Source organism: Mustela putorius, unplaced genomic scaffold (genome assembly GCF_011764305.1).
Source record: "Mustela putorius furo isolate JIRA1106 unplaced genomic scaffold, ASM1176430v1.1 tig00003845_pilon_pilon_pilon, whole genome shotgun sequence".
Lineage (NCBI taxonomy): Eukaryota > Metazoa > Chordata > Mammalia > Carnivora > Mustelidae > Mustela > Mustela putorius.
The window spans coordinates 54678891-54698005 of NW_025421998.1; the positions used below are offsets into that span (position 1 = coordinate 54678891).

The window sequence follows — 19115 nt, forward strand, 5'->3', positions numbered from 1 at the left end:
CTGAAAATCTAAATTTCCTTAACCTGCTCTCCTCTTATTTCGGAACCTCAAGCTTTCCTTGCAGTCCGAGGCTCTGCACCACGCGCAAACGCGCCTCTTCCCCCACGTTAACCATTCAAGCTTTCCGCTCTCCCAAGCCCAACTCAGTGAGCGGGGGGCCGCCCGCTCTTCTCAAATCCTATTGGGTAGGACCTACGCCTCTCACCGCAGGGCAGGACCAGAGAAGGGGGGAGGTGGGGACGCGAGAAGATGACGTCACGGGAGCAGGGAGGGACCTTCGGTTGCTTTGGGCTCTCCGTCCGCTGAGGGTGCTGACTGAAGACCGTTCCGTGGGCGACGCCGTCGGCTATGACCATTTGTCAGTTCTTCCTTCAAGGCCGGTGCCGCTTTGGAGACCGGTGCTGGAACGAACATCCCGGCGCCGGGGGTGCGGGCGGAGGACGGCAGCAGCAGCCCTCAGGTGACGTGCCCCTCCATCCTCCGCCGCCGGTGGAGCGGGGGAAGGCCTGGAGCCAGGGCCGTGGGGCTGAGAACGGGCGTCCGTCGTGGGGCCCGTCGCTCGGCGTAGCGCGGCGGCGCACCAGTCAGGTGACGATGACGTGCTGGCGTCGTCCCCTTTTCGGTCCCGCCCACAGGCCCGGCCCAGGTTCTCTCCGGTGCTCCTCTGCGCTGTGTGGGGATTCGGCTGGTTGTAGTTGAGGGGATGAAGACGGGGACTCGGCCTTTGGTACGAATGCGAAACCATGAGTTTTTAGGTCGGAAGTACGTGTCAAAACTCTCGTGTCTGTGCGTGGGGATGGTCCGGAGAATGGGTGTAGGTCGACCCAGACGCCTCCTTGCTTTCCTACCCTTCTGCGTACTGGTTCTTTTGTCTCCCTTGACACCCTAGATATAATTTTTACTGAATTTTTTATTTTTTGAGAGAGGCTAGCCGTTGGGGTCACAGCCTGGATGCTGAACGTTGGGGAAGTCGCAAACTCCTTCGAACAGTCTAATAGCTGCAAAACTCTACCCTAGGCGAGTGTACGTGCTCATAACGTTGGAGGTGAAACTGGAAGTTGCCCAGTAAAGAACTCTGAGGTAGGGGCGCCTGGGTGGTCAGTGGGTTAAAGCCTCTGACTTCGGCTCAGGTCGTGATCTCGAGGTCCTGGGATCGAGCCCCACATCGGACTCTCTGCTCAGCAGGGGGCCTGCTTCCCTCTCTCTCTGCCTGCCTCTCTGCCTGCCTGTGATCTCTGTGTGTCAAATAAATAAATAAAATTTAAAAAAAGAAGAAGAAGGACTCTGAGGTATGAGAGAAGGGGTGTGGAGGACCGCGTTACCCTACTCCCTGGGTCTAAGTCATTGTCAAAGTTTTGGGAATATTTAAGCCAATTGTGGATGAGGTGAAAGGAGGGCGTTCCAGGAGAGGAGGGATCGGACATGAAACCACGCAAAGCAAGGTTTTAAAGGTCAGATGGATAAGTAGGTTTTTATTTTCTTAGGATTGGAACTTAGTCCTTAAAAGTATCACAAGATGCTGACCCCCTTCTGTAACTTTCCTTCCCTTCCCTCTCTTAGGACTGTTCGTCTCATCTTTAATTTGTGTTGCATAGTGGTTTCACGTCTGATCGCTCCTCTTGAACCCAGGCCTTTTGCATCACCCACAATTAGTCTTGTGAAATATTCCAAGCCAAAAATTAGGACTCGGGGTCTGATACTTGGGAACGTATTTCCTTGGAAAATGTGACTTAATATTTGACGTTCTGTGGAGACTCACAATAGATGTAGTAATTAGAAAGCAAATATTTAATGGGTTGATGGATGGAGAGAATATAAATAAAACTCAACAAGTAAACAGTATTTATCTCCCAGAAATGAATGCTTTTGTAATTAATAAATGAAGACCAAAAGCTATATACAAAAGAAAGAATGAACTTCTTTAGTTGTGTCATCCCCCAACGAATTTGGAACTTCAGAAAAATAAAATACCATTAACACTTAAATGAGGGGTCTGGCCCAGCAATCTGTTCTTTTTTCTCTTTGGTTTTATTAGGTAGTTTTAGAGTTGGGAGATGAATTTTCATGAAGGAATATATCTCTCATCATTCCAGTTTTTAATATATTTCATGGCATATCTCTTAATTCAGTCAGAAACAAAGCAAATTATCTTGGTTCCAACTAGGAAGTGCTGAGTAAATGAGGTAGTTTAAGATTTTATTTATTTGACAGAGAGAGAGCACAAGCAGGGGGCGTGGCAGGCAGAGGAAGCCTGATGTGGGCTCAATCCCTGGGATCAGGACCTGAGCCAAAGGCAGGTGCTTAACCCACCTGAGCAGCCCAGGTGCCCCACAATTTTTTAAAATACAGAGACAAGGGAAGAGAGTCCTGTTGCTTCGTTGTGATAATTATGAAATATTAGAATCTGCTGATAATAGAACTGAATGCATTTTATTCACATGTAAATAATCTCCCTGTGAAAGATAGGTGGGTAGATGTTATTTCCCCAGAGGGAGGACTGAGTCAAGTAGATTTAAGCATCTGTTCAAGGATAGAGGGTAGAATCTAATTTTTCATATTCAACAAACTCTTTAATACATTGTCCATTTTCCGATGTTACTGCTCTATAGGGCACTGTAAGAGAGCAAAGAATGATTAAGACAGCTTTTTATCCTGAAGGAGTTTATGATTTAGGATACATCCTAAATCTACTATCAAGCAATTATTTACTTAATAAGCTTATATCAGCTGAACTTACTAATATATCATTATTTTCCTCAGGGCTTGCACTTCTCTCAATCTTGTTAAACAAAATATGCCATTAGACCATTACATGATTTGTTGTTTACAAGTAACTATATGTAAGTCAAAAATGAAGAGTTTTCTGATTTAAAATGAGTGGCAGTGTGGTGCTTGTTGAATCTTTGTATAATGTCTGCCCATAGTAAGATAATATTAATGAAATTTTTAGAGGTTTAAAAGAGGTATTGCCAATAAAATTGTTTTATTCTTTATTTTCAGGTAATAACAGACGTGGATGGAATACCACCAGCCAAAGATACTCCAGCGTTATCCAGCCATCCAGCTTCTCCAAATCAACACCATGGGGGGGCAGCAGAGATCAAGAAAAGCCATCTTTTAGTTCCTTCAATTCTGGAGCTTCAACTAGCAGGAACAGAGGGTTTGGAGTGTCCCAGAACCCATTTGCTTCACCCAGCCCTGATGGGCAGAAAGATGAAAAGAAACTTCTGTAAGTGGTAGCCTTCAGAGAAATTACTACCCATTTGCTTGTTTTTTTTTTTCAAAAGTACCTACAATATTTTCTTTAAAAAGAAGTAATATTGGAGCACTCTCTCTGTCTGCCTCTCTGCCTACTTGTGATCTCTGTCTGTCAAATAAATAAATAAAATCTTCAAAAAAAATCATTAAAAAAGTCAGAATAAGCAAAAAGAAGAAAAAGCACCCACAATCCTATTACTTAGAGATAACTACTATTTTGCATATGTCATAGTATTTACCCTTAAAAATATGTCCCCTAAAAAAAAAAAAAAAAAAAAAAAAAAAAAAAGTCCCCTTTCCATACCAGCGTAATGACTTCTCAGAGCTAATTATGCTTTTTCCATTTTTCTATTGATAACAGTATATTGTGAATATCTTTCTAAGGTAGTTTTGCTTGAGTTTGTTGTATATTATTAGTTCTTTACAAAGCATGAGGTAATTTAAAGCACTCTTGGTGGTCACTTGTACTCTTGGTGGTCACTTACGGCATCTGATATATTTTTCCTAAAACTTTTACTTCCACTTCCCCGTTGAAAGTGGTTTCATTTGATTTCCTTCATTACTGTAGAGTAGATTCCCTATTATTTCCTGATCATAGTAGAATGTGTGACTTGTGCCAAAATAGTCCCTGGCATTCTGTAACTGTTGCTTCAGCTCCCAGGACAGTACTTAAATATATTCGTTAGTCTTTTATTTCTCATAATAAATTAGAATGAGTGTTAAACATTTTGATCCATATATCATATACAATTGATTTTTTTTTAAATAGGTAAAAGAGCAAACAAAGCCCACCTTCCTGTATTTGATGTTGTAAAAATCCTGAATTTAGTACAGTTATCTCTGTGGTATCTCTCATTTTATTAATTGTAACATTCTTGATGGTGGAGGGAAACATTTAATTTAGAGTTGAATCTACCCATCACTTTGCCAATAAATTAACTATATGGGTGTGGGTCTGTTGTCCCTTTTTGCAAAATATAAGAATTAGACAAAATGATCCTAAAGTGCTACCCACTTTTAAAATTTTATGGTTCTATATTATGTGGTTCTTTTTTTTTTTTTCCAGTGTTCCAAAATTCATTGTTTATGCGCCACACACAGTGCTCCATGCAATACGTGGCTCTTTGTTATTGATGTTTACGATAATGAACGAAGAAAGATTAAACTTAGTATTGTATATTTTAGTTCTTTAAAATATGTGTAGTTTGATAGTTCTCATTTACCAAATCTATTGCTTAATGGTTCAATTAACTGGAAAACCAAAACCATGAACTTATTTAATATTATAATACTTAAAATCATTAAATATAGTTCTTAGTTCATAAATTCTGCTCTAAAAAATAGTCTTCAGAAAATACAATGGAAAAAATCTAGGGGCACCTGGGTGGCTCAGTCAGTTAAGCATCTGACTCTTGATTTCAGCTCAGGTGGTGATCTCAGAGTCCTGAGATTGAGCCCTGTGTCAGACTCCACCCTCAACGGGGAATCTGCTTCTCCCTCTTCCTCTATAGCCCCCTTTGCATGTGTACTCTCTTCCGCTCTCTCTAAAAATAAATAAAATCTTTTCTTTTTTAACCTGAAATTACATATTTACTATAATTTAGAATTTCAGTCATTGAAAATTATAAACAATAAATTTTAACAAGCAGATGAAAAAGATCCTTTGCTTTTTTTTTTTTTCCCCAGGGAAGGAATTATAAAAGATATGGAAATTTGGGAATCATCAGGGCAGTGGATGTTTTCTGTTTATTCACCAATGAAAAAGAAACCTAATATTTCAGGTAATTGAGAAATTGTATTTTTTTTAAATATGTTTTACAACTCTTATTTTCTAAAACCAAGAGCATGCCAAGTAAACTAACTACAAACTTAGCTACAGTTAAGAAAGTTTGGACATTGTTTCAAGTATTCCAGTATTCTGGCAGAACTTCGTAATTCAGAAATAAGGACTAGAAGATACAGTTCTGTTCTTTTTTTTTTTTTTTTTTTAAGATACAGTTCATTTAAGATACATAGTTCTCATGAGAAAATACTGAAATCAGTACCCACCACAATTCCAGTTCTGTAAGCCCCCGAAGAATCTCTGCTTTCTTGTTTACCTATGGGTACAACTTCAAAATCTCTTAGCTGCCTGCAGTGACCTGAAGATTCACATCTTACCTGTCATTAAGGCTGTGGCTGCCTGATGCTGTTCTCCCTTTCTTCCCTATATTTTCTTCTAAAGATAGCTATTTTTCATAAAGCATGTTGAGACCTGTCCTGGAGATAATGTTTGAAGGTAAAGAACTTCAACTGGACTACAGGGATAGCATTTGTTTAGAACGCCCTTTTTCCCTTGTTTTCTTTGTTTCATAGTCCCTAAGCCCTTTCTGAGCTGAAACCTAGAGCACCACACTTTTCTAATCCCTCTTGGGTGGTCCTGGGCATCTGCCCTACAGAGTAACCAGCAAGTATCTAGCAGATGAGAGCCTTTGCGATCTCTCAGAACTCTGGGATCCCTGCTCTCTCTCAGCTCATTTCCCTATGAGTATTGGTATCACATCAGTCCTTAGTTATTTATTCACTCAGTCATTCAAGAAAATACTTACAGAATTTCTTTTGTGCTAGGCCCTATTCTTAGCTCTAAGATAGTGATAAGCAAGACAGACAAGGTCCCTCCCTTACAGAGCTTATATTCTTGAAGGAAGGAGACAATAAGTAATATAAATAAATACGATAATTTCACTAGTGTTTTCTTTTCTTTTCTTTAATTTTGGTAAGATTTATTTATCTATTACAGAGAGAGAGAGTGCACAAGCCAAGGGAGGGGCAGAGGGAAAGAAAGCAAGAGGGGAGCAAACTCCCTGCTGAGCGGGGAACCCAACACCAGGCTTGATCCCACAACCCGTGAGGTCAACACCTGAACTGAAGCCAACTTAACCAACTAAACCACCCAGTCTCCCCTAAAAAATAATATTTTTAGTATCTGAATATTCCATGTGATATTTGGGACATACTTATACTAAAAAGGTATTTGTTATATATTTGAAATTCAAATTTAACTGGGTATCCTGTATTATTATTTGCTAAGTCTGGCAACCCTATTCCTGAGATCATTCTAAAGGCTCAAAATTCAATTTTCATAATAGTACTAAGACATTAATTGCCATTTTGACTCTGTTGACATTTGCACTATTGGTACAAAAACATTGATGGGTAAAACGCAACTTACTGTACTAGCAGACTATAGTAGTCAATACAAAACCATTTTTTTAAATTTTTTTTTTTAAGTTTTATTTATTTGACACAGAGAGATCACAAGTAGGCAGAGAGGCAAGCAGAGAGAGAGAGAGAAAGAGAGAGAGGAGGAAGAAGGCTCCCCGCCAAGCAGAGAGCCCAATGCGGGACTCGATCCCAGAACCCTGAGATCACGACCCGAGTGGAAGGCAGAGGCTTAACCCATTGAGCCACCCAGGCGCCCCCAAAACCATTTTTTTTAAAGTTTTGTTTACTTAAGTAATCTCTACAACCAGTGTGGGGCTCAAATTCACAACTTTGAAAGGCAGCTATGCTCACCACTATGCCACCAACGCTCAAATTCACAACCCTGAATCAAGAGTCACATGCTCCTCTGACTGAGCCAGCCAGGCACCACTGTAAAAAAAAAAAAATCAACGCCTTTTTTCTCTTAAAATTTCTGATAAAGGAGTAAAAATGTTGATTTTATTAATCTTGACCCTTGAGTGCACACCTTTTTAATCTGTGTGACAAAATGGGAAGCACACATAAGTGCTTCTGCCACATACTCAGATATGATAGTTGTCTTGAGGAAAAGCACTAAGGTTATCATTTGAGTTGTGAGCTCAACTAGCCACTTTTTTCACAGACAATATTTACTTGAAAGAATGACTCATAACTCTCGTTACCTAGACTTTGGTATTTGGCAACATTTTCTTAAAAAACTAATGAAGTAAGCCTATCACCTCAAAGAAAAAAATGTCTATTTTTTAGCCTTTTTTTTTTTAATTTTTAAAGATTTTATTTACTTATTTGACAGAGATAGATCACAAGTAGGCAGAGAGGCCGGCAGAGAGTGGGGGGAAGCAGGCTCTCTTCTGAGCAGAGAGCCTGATGCGGGCTCTATCCCAGGACCCTGAGATCATGACCTGAGCCGAAGGCAGAGGTTTAACCCACTGAGCCACCCAGGCGCCCCAATCATTTTTTTTTTTTAAGATTTTTTTATATATTTATTTGTCAAAGAGGGCAAAAGCACGGAGAACAACAGGCAGAACAGGCAGAGCAGGCAGAGGGAGAAGCAGGCTCCCTGCTGAGCAAGGAGCCCAATGTGGGATCCCAGGACTCTGGGCTCATGACCTGAGCCAAAGGCAGGCACTTAACCAACTGAGCCACCCAGGTGTACCAAAAAATGACTGTTTATTGCCAGTGACAAAATTCAGGCTTTCAAGTGAAAATTATACATGGCTGAAAAATCCATTCTAAGCGCAAGATAAACCATTGGATTTAATATAGTAGTACAGAAAGTTAATGAATATGGTTTGAGTTTGCATTATAGCTAACCTTTAAGAAACTATAACCTCTCAAGTTTTGAGGTAGTGTCAAAAAAGAATGTCCATAATTACCTGAAAAAGCTATTTAAGTCCTCCATTTCCAACTACTTATCTGTATTAGAACAAACTTTCTTCATATACTTCAACTAGGCAACAGATTGGAACAGATTGAATGTAGAAGCAGAATAATCCAGCAGGGGCACCTGGGTGGCTCAGTGGGTTAAAGCCTCTGCCTTCAGCTCAGGTCATGATCCCAGGGTCCTGGGATAGAGCCCGCATCAGGCTCTCTGCTCAGAAGAGAGCCTGCTTCCCCCCACTCTCTGCCTGCCTCTCTGCCTACTTGTGATTTCTCTCTGTGTGTCAAATAAATAAAATATTAAAAAAAAAAAAAGAATAATCCAGCAGTCTTCTATTAAAGTCAAATGTTAAAATAATTTACAAACAGACCCTCCATCTGCAAAAAGCTGATGACCCACTGCAAGTTCTGAAGAGGGTTACCATTTCTTAGCAATAAAATATTTTAAAATTACGGTATATTTAAAAATTGGCAAACATAAGACAAGCCTGCTCATTTCACTAAATTTTTATTTTTTTGCTTTGAAAATTAGTCTTTTCATTTATGTTGATATGTAGTTGGTTCCCTTTTTTTTTTTTTTTTTAAGGTTTATTTATTTATTTGACAGACAGAGATCACAAATAGGCAGAGAGGCAGGCAGGGAGAGAGGAAGAGAAGCAGGCTCCCTGCTGAGCAGAGAGCCCGATGCAGGGCTCGATCCCAGGACCCTGAGATCATGACCTGAGCCGAAGACAGAGGCTTTAACCCACTGAGCCACCCAGGTGCCCCCCCCCCTTTTTTTAAGATGTATTTACTTATTTGAGAGAGAGAGTGCAGGCAGGGGAAGAGGGGAAGAGAGAGAGAATCTCAAGTCGACTCCAAGGTGAACATGAAGCCCAACACAGGGCTCAATCCCATGACCCTGAGATCATGACCTGAGACGAAATGAAGAGTTGAATGCTCAACCGACGTACCACCAAGGCGCCCCTGGTTTCTTATTTTTATGTGATTTAATATGTTCTGTATTTCTTATTTTTCATTTTAAATATGGTCATTATTGATATGTATAACCTATATATGCAAAAGCTTTTGGGGGTTTTTTAATGATTTTTAAGAATATATTTGGGTCATGAGACTAGGAAGGTGGTGAACTACTGTCCTGGATTTTTTTTTTTTAAGATTTTATTTATTTGACAGAGAGAGAGATCACAAGCAGTGGGGAGGCGTAGAGGGAGATGCATGAGTAGGGAGCCCGATGCAGGATTCCATCCCAGGACCCTAGGATCATGACCTGAGCTGAAAGCAGACATTTAACCTACTGAGCCACCCAGGCACCCAACTGCTGTCCTTAGACATCAATTATAATGAATTAACTTTTCCTGTGCATCTAAAATGATATTATTTTTGTATCACCCTTGAGAGAATTGAGAAAATACTCACTCACATAATTTTCTGTGTTCTGTGGGGCTCAGAGGAGGAACAGCTGGAAGGAGGAAAAAGTGACTTGAGGGACAGCATTCCTTTAGCTAAAGTGTTTATCCTTTCTTAGGGGACAGTATTGAAGATGAGTCCTAAGTGAAAAGAAGGTTGTCACTTAGGGGAATTATTTGGGGAAAACATTCTTGGCAACGGGAACAACTAGTGCTTAGGCCCTTGTAGGAACAAGGTTGGCAAGTTTGAGGACTAGTGAGGCCTGAACCACTGGAGGAGAGTGAATAAAGTAAAGAGTTATAGGACACAGGCCATGGAGTCAGCCAGGAGCCCCGTCATATTAGGCCTAATTGTTCTAGGTAGCCATGTGGAGCTTTAAGTGGGAGAAGGACATGATCTGATTAGAAAAAACTTACTTGGACTGTTGTATGAAAAGAAATGGTGTGTAGGGAGTGGTGGGGGGTGGAAAGCAATATAAAGGCAAGGAGATGAGTTAGGAGACAAATGCTTGTGACTGACTGAATTATCATTACTAGCGGTGGAGACAGAATTGGTCAAATCCATGTTCCATTTCGGAGAGAACTGGGAGGATGCTGATTAATTAGATGTGAGGAATGAGAAATGCAAGGGGATTCCTAGGTTTTTTGGCCTGAACAGTTAATCAAGATGGTATAAAGATAAATTGTTAGAAGAATCCAAGGTTTTGGGGGCACCTGGGTGGTTCAGTGGGTTATGCCTCTGCCTTCGGCTCAGAGGGTCATAGTCTCAGGATCTTGGGATCAAGCCCCACATCAGGCTCTCTGCTCAGCAGGGAGCCTGCTTCCCTCTCTCTCTGTCTGCTGCTCTGGCGACTTAATGATCTGTCAAATAAATAAATAAAATCTTAAAAAAAAAAAAGAATCCAATGTTCTAATTTGAACGTTTAGTCTTTTCTTTATTCTGGGGTATAGGGGTTTGTGGAGTTAATGATATGTGGGATATGAGTAATTCTCTGTAGAAAACATCCTGAACTTTCTTTAGAAGTTTTCCTAATTATAAATTTATGGCTGGTGCCATAAAAGACTTGAAAAATACAGAAATATGTAAACAAAATAAAGATCACCTGATTTCATAGAGATAACTATAGCATTTTTGAGTCTTTTCTTTCAAAATATACACACACAACCATATTTCCTGTATACATATAAATATATAAAATTAGGATCATAATCTAGTTTTGTATTCTACTTTGTTGTTTTCAGTTTGTCTCTACTACTAAAAATACTAGAATGAACATCTTCATACATTAAACTCTTTGTTTGTATATCTAATTATTTCCTCAGGTTAAATCCTAGAAATTCTATTAAGGACAGAAGGTGTAAACATATTTAAGACATTTGATGCTTATTTAAAATTTTTCTCCCAGAAAAACACCTTTTTATTTCCCTTAAAAGAAATTTAGGAAAATATCCATTTTACCACATCCTTAATAATAGTAAATACCATCCATTTTTAATTTTTTCCATTAAGTAAAGCATTTTGTCTCTATTTTTAGTTGTATTTTTAAATCAACTTTTTTATTTTACTTATTTACTGGCTATTTGAATTTTTTATGAATTCGGTGTTTATTTGCCCATATTAACTTATTTTTCTTACTGGTTTTTAAGTACTATTTATACATTGACATTAGCTCTTCTCCAGTCATATATGTTACAGTCATGGTTTTCTTAGTTTACCATTTGCCTTTTAGTTTTGCTTATAGTTTCTGGCATGCAGAATATTTTTTAGACAGAAGTTTGAATGTGTATGTGGTCAACTCTTTCTTTTCTTTGTTATTCCTTCCATCCCATTTATCTTTAGAAAATTTCTCCCTTTGAAAATCAGATATCCAATTGTATTTTATTTTAATTTTATACTTTGTTCAACATTAGAATATAGGCTTTGAAATTTTTCCTTTTGATTATAAAAATTTCCTTGTGATCAGCATCAGCATATTTTCTTGTCTTGAACTTCTAGCTTTACTATAATATTAAAAGTATTGTTATTTATTTTAAAGATTCCAATTGATTCCTCACTTCAGGTTTTACAGACATTTCACCAGAGGAGTTGAGGCTTGAATACCATAACTTCTTAACCAGCAATAACTTACAGAGTTATGTAAGTTTGTTTCCTATTCATCTACCTTGATACCAGATTAGCTGTTAATTACTGTCTTCTCTGTTTGTAGTGGCTTGCTTATATGTTGGCAAAGTGAATGAGGTCTAGAATTTTTCTCAAGACAAGGCTATTTGTATTTTCTAAATTACTTTCTTTGAAATTGGTTGGTTATCTAACACGGTAATAATATATTTTGGCTATATAACTAGGAATGTCACTATTTTTATTAGAAATAATAGCAGTTATTCCTAGAAGTCAGACCCTTTCATCATTTGACATTTATGGAGCGTCCCTTAGGTGCAAACACCATGATGAATGCTAGAAAAACAAAGTGAAAAAAAGACACCATCTGTCATATTAACATTCTCGTGTATCAGATGTCAAAAAATAAAAAAGCTGGGCTTAAGTAAGTTTGGTGCTGAAGGAAATGACATAAACTGTATTTTGTGTTGTTTACGCTCATGATCAAGCATTTCTACTAGTACCCATGTTTGCCTCCCATCCAGATATAACTCTCTGTGTGCTGCCACATACTTGAGAGTCTGAACCAGGGGACATCGGGAGTTGGAGAACAGGGAGGGAACTATAGCTGGAATATCTTAGGCAAATAGTACAATTTGCCATAAAAATGTTTTATAAACTTTTTGTGATTTTGGCAAGTAAAGACATGAAGTTGTTGGAGAAACAAAGTTAAAACACTCAAAATTGACTCATTATTTTTCTGTCTTCTCTCTTCAGCTAAATTCCCTCCAACAGTTAATAAATCAATGGAGAAATAGAATAAATGAACTGAAGAGCCTAAATACATCAACTAACATAGCCTTGGTGAGTAGTGGAGAGTTTTCTACTGGAAGTATCTTATCTGTTGCTTTTTTGCAGAGAATTTCACTTTGAATTTGGAAAGCAAAACTAAAATTCTCTGTCAGGAATTATGATACACACACATTCTCAAGACTGTATCATCATTTAAAGTCACAGTCCTGGAATTGCTTTCTCTCTGTTCCTTAGAAAAGCACAGATAACTTTGCTTTCCTAAAACTATTTTTAGGGTAAAGTTTTTTACTTTGATGGTCTAGTTTTGAAAATATATAAATTTAAGTATGTAACATTATTAGCATTTACAAAGAAATTGCTCTGAAAAATGATATGAATATACATTTAGACTAATGTATACTTTTATGACTGAAAAACACTCACCATATGTTCCCTAACTTATATAGAAATGCCTTTAGTAGATACATACCCACTTGTCTCCAAAGATACATGGTCCTGACTGTAGCATATTCATTCTCTATCACTAAATTTATGATGTTTTAGGGGCACCTGGGTGGCTCAGTGGGTTAAAGTTATGATGTTTTATTCCCATAAAAACTCTTTAGGAACCTTATTTTGAAATAAGATATTTACAGTTTCCCTGCTGATTTATGCTTCTACTTTCTGAAAAGGATATGAGAGTTGTGGTTATGTAACTTAATAAATGACTATGTGACCATTCCAGCACCCACCCCTTTCTTAAATATGTACTTCCTAAACAGACTTTTGGGTGAGCTCATTTCTTCACTGTTTAGTTGTTATGATGCCATTTAAATTTAGTAGGACATATTGTAAGTATTCTGTCCCTATGTGAGAGGTGGCCCAGCTCACCACTGCTAATGTAGAAGAGATAACTGAGTCCAAAGAACTACAGAACTTCCCTTGGGATTAGAACATCCTTGCCCTTTGTCAGCTCTCTAGGGGCCCCTCCAGAGGTGAGGAGGGTCCTGAACAGTCCACCCACAAGGGGCTTAGAATGTGTCAGTAGTTTATTCTTTATGCCAAGTAGTTAATTCTTTGTTCTTTTAATCCAGCATATGTATATGTTTATCTGTTTACCTGTTGATGAATATTAAACTGAGGGAGAGAAGCTAGACCAAAAAAGAAAACAGAAAAAAAGTACCTACTATGTGATTTCATTTATATGAAAAACTAAAGAAAACAAACTTCATCAGAGCACCTGGGTGGCTCAGTCAGTTAAGCATCTGACTCTTGATTTCAGCCCAGGTCATGATCTCAGGGTGGTGAGATTTAGCCCCTTGTTGGGCTCTGCACTCAGTGCAGTGTCTGCTTCACATTCTCTCTCCTCCCTCCTACTCACTCTCTCTCAAATAAATAAATTTTTTAAAATCTCTCTCTCTTTTTTTTTTAAGATTTATTTGTTTATTTGACAGAGAGAGACAGCAGGAGAGGGAACACAAGCTGGGGGAGTGAGAGAGGAAGAAGCAGACTTTCCGCCAAGCAAGGAGCCCAATTCGGGGCTCGATCCCAGGACTATGGGATCATGACCTGAGCCAAAGGCAGACAGTGACTGAGCCACACAGGCGCCCCTTTATAAATCTTTAGAAAAGAGAAAGCAAACCTCATTTATAGTGATGGGAAGGAGATGAGTGGTTCATGGTACCTAGGGTTTGAGAGAGGCTTGACTGAGAAGGAACACAAGGGATCTTTGAAGGGTGATGGAAATATTTTAAATCTTGATTGTCATGGCTATAAGTTTGTCAGAACTCACTGAAATATATGTATGTATGACAGATGCCCTTTATTGCTTATAAACTACACTTCAGTGGAATTGATTTTTGAACAATGCTATTGAGGCTTCCAAATGAGAGAGATCATATCTGTTTGAGTTGATCAGGAAAAGATTCTTGGGGGTAAGGAGTAAGGGAAAGTTCCTCAAAAGGGAGATTAAAGGGTCACCTGGGTGGCTTAGTCAGTTGGGCATCTCCTTTGGCACAGGTCATGATCTCAGGGTCCTGGGATCAAGCCCCACATCGGGCTCCCTGCTCAGTGGGGAGTCTTCATCCCCCCCTCCCTTTACCGCTCACCCCAGCTCATGCTTTCTCTCTCAAATAAATAAATAAATAAATAAATTTTTTGAGGGAGATTAAGATTTCACTATGTACAGATGAAAAACATTTCTAGTGTAGAAAATAGCAAGAACAAAAAGTATTCTCAGGGATAGGAAATATTTACTAGAGTTCAATAGTAAGCTTTTAATGTAATTATGAATCAGCTTGAGGTCAAGAATTAGAGTAAGCAGATTGGGTAGCCTCTAAAGGCCCTTTATGTGAAATCTTGGTTTCTTGATAATTAACCTATAGACACTGAAAAATATTAATAAATTTTTTTTCATTTTCAAACATATTCATTGAAGAAATTTAGAAAATATTTTAGAAGCTTAAATTAAAATTAAAATCACCCATAATTCATCAGCCAGTTGTTCTTATCTCATTGAGATTGGTCTATCTTCTTCTGTGCATATTCATATTGTGGACATTTTTCTATGTTAAACATATTTTTTAAGTGTACATTTTAAAAATTGAATTTGCCTATAAAGTGTATGGGAAAGGTAATTCAGAATTATTCATCGGGTGCCTGGGTGGCTCAGTGGGTTAAGCTGCTGCCTTCGGCTCAGGTCATGATCTCAGGGTCCTGGGATCGAATGCCGCATTGGGCTCGCTGCTCAGCAGGGAACCTGCTTCCCTCCCTCTCTCTCTCTCTGCCTGCCTCTCTGTCTACTGTGATCTCTTTCTGTCAAATAAATAAATTAAATATTTTTTTAAAAAAAAGAATTATTCATTAATTACTTTATTATTTACCTACTTTTTTTTTTTTAAAGCTCTCAGATGTAAAGGATGGAATAAATCAACCAGCACCTGCATTTGGATTTGGCAGTACAAATGCAGTAACGTTTGGATCACCAGGTAAATGATAAAGTAATGTAACACTTCATTAATTTTAGAAATGTGGGATTTTAGAGGTTTTAGATCATAAAGTCTGAAGGTATGTTAAGTGGCTTTTAATTTTTTTTTATTTTTAAAATATTTTTATTTTTAATATTTTTAAATTTAGATTCATTTAATTAACATATAGTGTAGGGGCACCTGGGTGGCTCAGTGGGTTGTCTTGGCTTGGGTCATGATCCCAGGGTCCTGGGATCGAGCCCCACTTCGGACTCTGCTCGGCAGGGGGCCTGCTTCCCCATCTCTGTCTCTGCCTGCCTCTCTGCCTATCTCTTTGCCTACTTGTGATCTGTCAAGTGAATGAATAAAATCTTTAAAAAAAAAGCAAACATATAGTGTATTATTAGTCTCAGAGGTAGAGTTCAGTGATTCATCAGTCTCATATAACATCCAATGCCCGTTGTATCATGTGCCCTCCTTAATTTCTATCACCCAATTACCCCATCCCCCAACACCCTCCCCTCCAGGAACCCTCAGTTGAATGTATAGATTGTTCTAGGTTGTGATCTCTCCAGTTTCATTCATGATTTTATTTATTCAGGTCCTTTCTCTTTTTTCTTTTTGGAAAATCTGGCCAGGGGGTTATCAATCTTACTAATTCTCTCAGAGAACCAGCTCATAGTTTCATTGATCTGGTGTACTATTTTTTTGGTTTCTATTTCATTGATTTCTGCTCTAATCTTTATTGATTCTCTTCTCCTGCTGGGTTTAGGCTTTACTTGCTGTTTTTTCTCCAGCTAGTTTAGGTGTAAGGTTAGGTTCTCTGTTTGGGACCTTTCTTGTTTCTTGAGAAAGGCCTATATTGCTGTGTATTTTAGGACTGCCTTTGCTGCATCCCAAAGCTTTTGAACCATTGTGTTTTCCTTTTCATTTGTTTCCATGAATTTTTAAAATTCTTCTTTAGTTTCCTAGTTGACCCGTTCATTCTTTAATAGGATGTTCTTTAGCTTCCATGTATTTGAGTTCTTTCCAGCTTTCCTCTTGTGGTTGAGTTCCAGTTTCAAAGCACTGTGGTCTGAAAATATGCAGGGAATGATCCCAGTCTTTTGGTACCAGTTGAGACCTGATTTGTGACCTAGGATGTGATCTATTCTGGAGAATGTTCCATGTGCACTAGAGAAGAATGTGTATTCTCTTGCTTTGGGATGGAATGTTCTGAATATATCTGTAGTCCATCTAGTCTGGTGTGTCAATTAAAGCCCTTATTTCTTTGTTAATCTTCTGCTTAGACTATCTGTCCAATGCAGTGAGGGGGTGTTAAAGTCCCCTACTATTATTTTATTATCAAGGTGTTTCTTTAATTTTGTTATTAGCTGGTAGGGGCATAAATAGTTACAATTTTTAGGTTTCTTGTTAGATAGACCCTTTAATTATGTTATAATGTTCTTCCTTATCTCTTATTTCAGTCTTTGGTTTAAAATATAATTTGTCTTTTGACGTCCTTTAGCATGATAAATGGCTTTCCACCCACTCCCTTTCAATCTGAAGGTGTCCTTGGGCTTAAATGAATCTCTTGCAGACAGCGTATGGATGTGTCTTGCTTTTTTTTTTTTTTTTTTAAGATTTTATTTATTGGGGCACCTGGGTGGCTCAGTGGGTTAAAGCCTTTGCCTTCAGCTCAGGTCATGATCCCAGGGTCCCGGGATTGAGCCCCACATTGGGCTCTCTGCTCTCTCTCTCTCTCTCTGCCTGCCTCTCTGCCTACTTGTGATCTCTGTCAAATAAATAAATAAAATCTTTAAAAAAAAAAAACTTTCAAAGATTTTATTTATTTGTCAGGGAGAGAGAGTATGCACAAGCCATGCAGAGTGGCAGGCAGAGACGGAGAGAAGCAGGCTCCCTGCTGAGCAAGGAGCCTGATGCGGGACTCTATCCCAGGTCGATGGGATCATGACCTGAGCCAAAAGCAGCGGCTTAACCAACTGAGTCACCCAAGCGTCCCGTGTCTTGCTTTTTTAACTAATCTAATAATATGTCCTTTGCAGCATTTAGCCCATTTACATTCAGAGTAACTATTGAAAGATGAATTTAGTGCCATTATATTCCCTATAAAGTCAGTTTCTGTATATTGTCTCTGCTCCTTTCTGGTCTTTTGTTACTTTTGGGCTTTCTTGTCACTTACAATATCCCCTTTAATATTTCTTACAGGGCTGGTTAAGTGATCACAAATTCTTCTAGTTTCTGTTTGTCCTGGAAGCTCTTTTCTGTCCTCTTCTGAATGACAGCCTTATTGGATAAAATATTCTTGGCTGCATATTTTTCTCATTTAGCACCCTGAATATATCATGCCAATCCTTTCTGGCCTCGAGGTCTCTGTGGATGTATCTGCTGCCACTCAAATGTTTCTACCCTCCTAGGTTAAGGACCGCTTGTCCTGAGTTGCTTTCAGGATTTTCTCTTTGTCTCTGAAATTTGCAAGCTTCACTGTTATAAGTTGAAGTGTTGACTTATTTTTATTGATATTGAGAGGGATTCTCTGTGCCTCCTGGACTTGAATGCCTGTTTCCCTCTCCAGGTTAGGGAAGTTCTCAGCTATAATTTGTAAAGAAAGAAAAACTTATGTATATACAAAAATTAAATTAAATACAATGAAAGGATAGAATATAACCATAAAAATGAAAATTAAAAAATACTTGAAAGAGTTGATAAGGGTAGTGTAGGTTCACCCAAGGGATGCCTGAGTGGCTCAGTTGGTTAAGCCGCTGCCTTCGGGTTAGGTCATGATCCCAGAGTCCTGGGATCAAGTTCCACATTGGGCTCCTTGCTCCGTAGGGAGCCTGCTTCTCTCTCCGTCTCTGCCTGCCACTCTGCCTGCTTGTGTGCACTCACGCGCGCTCTCTCTCTCTCTCTCTCTCTCTCTGACAAATAAATACATAAATAAAATCTTTTAAAAAAACAGGATGTATGACATCCTTGTCTTAAAAAAGAGTTGATAAAATAAGAAATTGCTTGAAAAGGAAAAAGAAAAAAAGTTAAAATGGAAAGACTGTAAGATGCCTGGGTGGCTCAGTTAAGTGTCTGCCTTTGGCTCTGGTCATGATCCCAGGGTCTTGGGATCAAGCCCCACATCAGGCTCCCTGCTCAGCAGAGCCTGCTTTTCTCTCACCCTCTGCCTTCCCCTCCCCCTGCTTGTGCTTTCTCTCTCTCTCTCAAATAAATAAAGCCTTAAAAAAAAAAAAGTAAGACTGAGGAATCATTAAAAAATAACATGAATTCTATGTACTGTTTTTCCCTAGCGCTGAAGTTTTGTAGTTCTCTGTGATTGGTAAACTTGATCTTAGCTGAATATGTTGGTGATCTTCTGGGAAAGGGGCCTGTTGCACTGATTCTCAGGTGTCTTTGTCTCAGGGAGAATTGCACTGCCTTTGCCAGGGAGCCGCACTAAGTGTAAGCACTCCAGATTGCTCTTTGTAGCTTTTGTTCCCTGAAGGCTTTCCGGGCTGTGTTAGAGGATGAGAATGAAAATGGCAGCGTCCCAGTCTCTAACCCTAGAGCTAAAAGCTCATAACCTGCACTCCTCAGTATGGCCTCAGGGAAAAGCTGTCTTCCTGGTCTTCTTTAGCACTCTGTGCTCACCCAGCCTGTGACCAAGTGTTTCTATCTCAGGCATGCAACTCTGTTTCAAGTCTCCAAAGCCTGCAGACTCCTGCAGCTCATACCCATACCCCTCCTCCCCACGGGGAAAGAGGGGGGTGTCTCACCACAGTTCTGCCACTCGCTGGGCCCCTGCTCAGAGAACAGTTGCCCAGCCTGCCACAATTTGAGGTTTATGGCAACAAAGAGCAGAAAGCCCACTCCTGAGCTTGCCATTTGTAGCTGGCTTTGCCACTCTGATGCTTGAGAACTCTGCCACATTAAGGCACCCCAGGTCTTCCTTTGCGCTCTGGGGTCCTGAGATCACACTCTCCC

At 39.2% G+C, this 19115-nt stretch overlaps 1 protein-coding gene across 5 annotated transcripts in view; it reads left to right on the forward strand.

Moving 5' to 3' along the window:
- Positions 1 to 243: 243 nt before the first annotated feature.
- NUP42 (nucleoporin 42) overlaps positions 244 to 19115 on the forward strand; it is a 39357-nt gene continuing 20485 nt past the window's right edge. For 2 of the 5 annotated variants that reach the window (XM_045062777.1, XM_004743342.3), the window contains exons 1-6: positions 244 to 460; positions 3001 to 3229; positions 4945 to 5039; positions 11351 to 11427; positions 12166 to 12252; positions 15083 to 15167. In XM_045062777.1, the coding sequence (XP_044918712.1) occupies positions 349 to 460; positions 3001 to 3229; positions 4945 to 5039; positions 11351 to 11427; positions 12166 to 12252; positions 15083 to 15167 (685 nt within the window). In that variant the 5' untranslated portion in view covers positions 244 to 348. Of the gene's footprint in view, positions 461 to 497; positions 763 to 790; positions 1081 to 3000; positions 3230 to 4944; positions 5040 to 11350; positions 11428 to 12165; positions 12253 to 15082; positions 15168 to 19115 lie in introns of those variants that run through there. The other 3 variants (XM_045062775.1, XM_045062776.1, XM_013051666.2) reach the window with 3 other exon arrangements.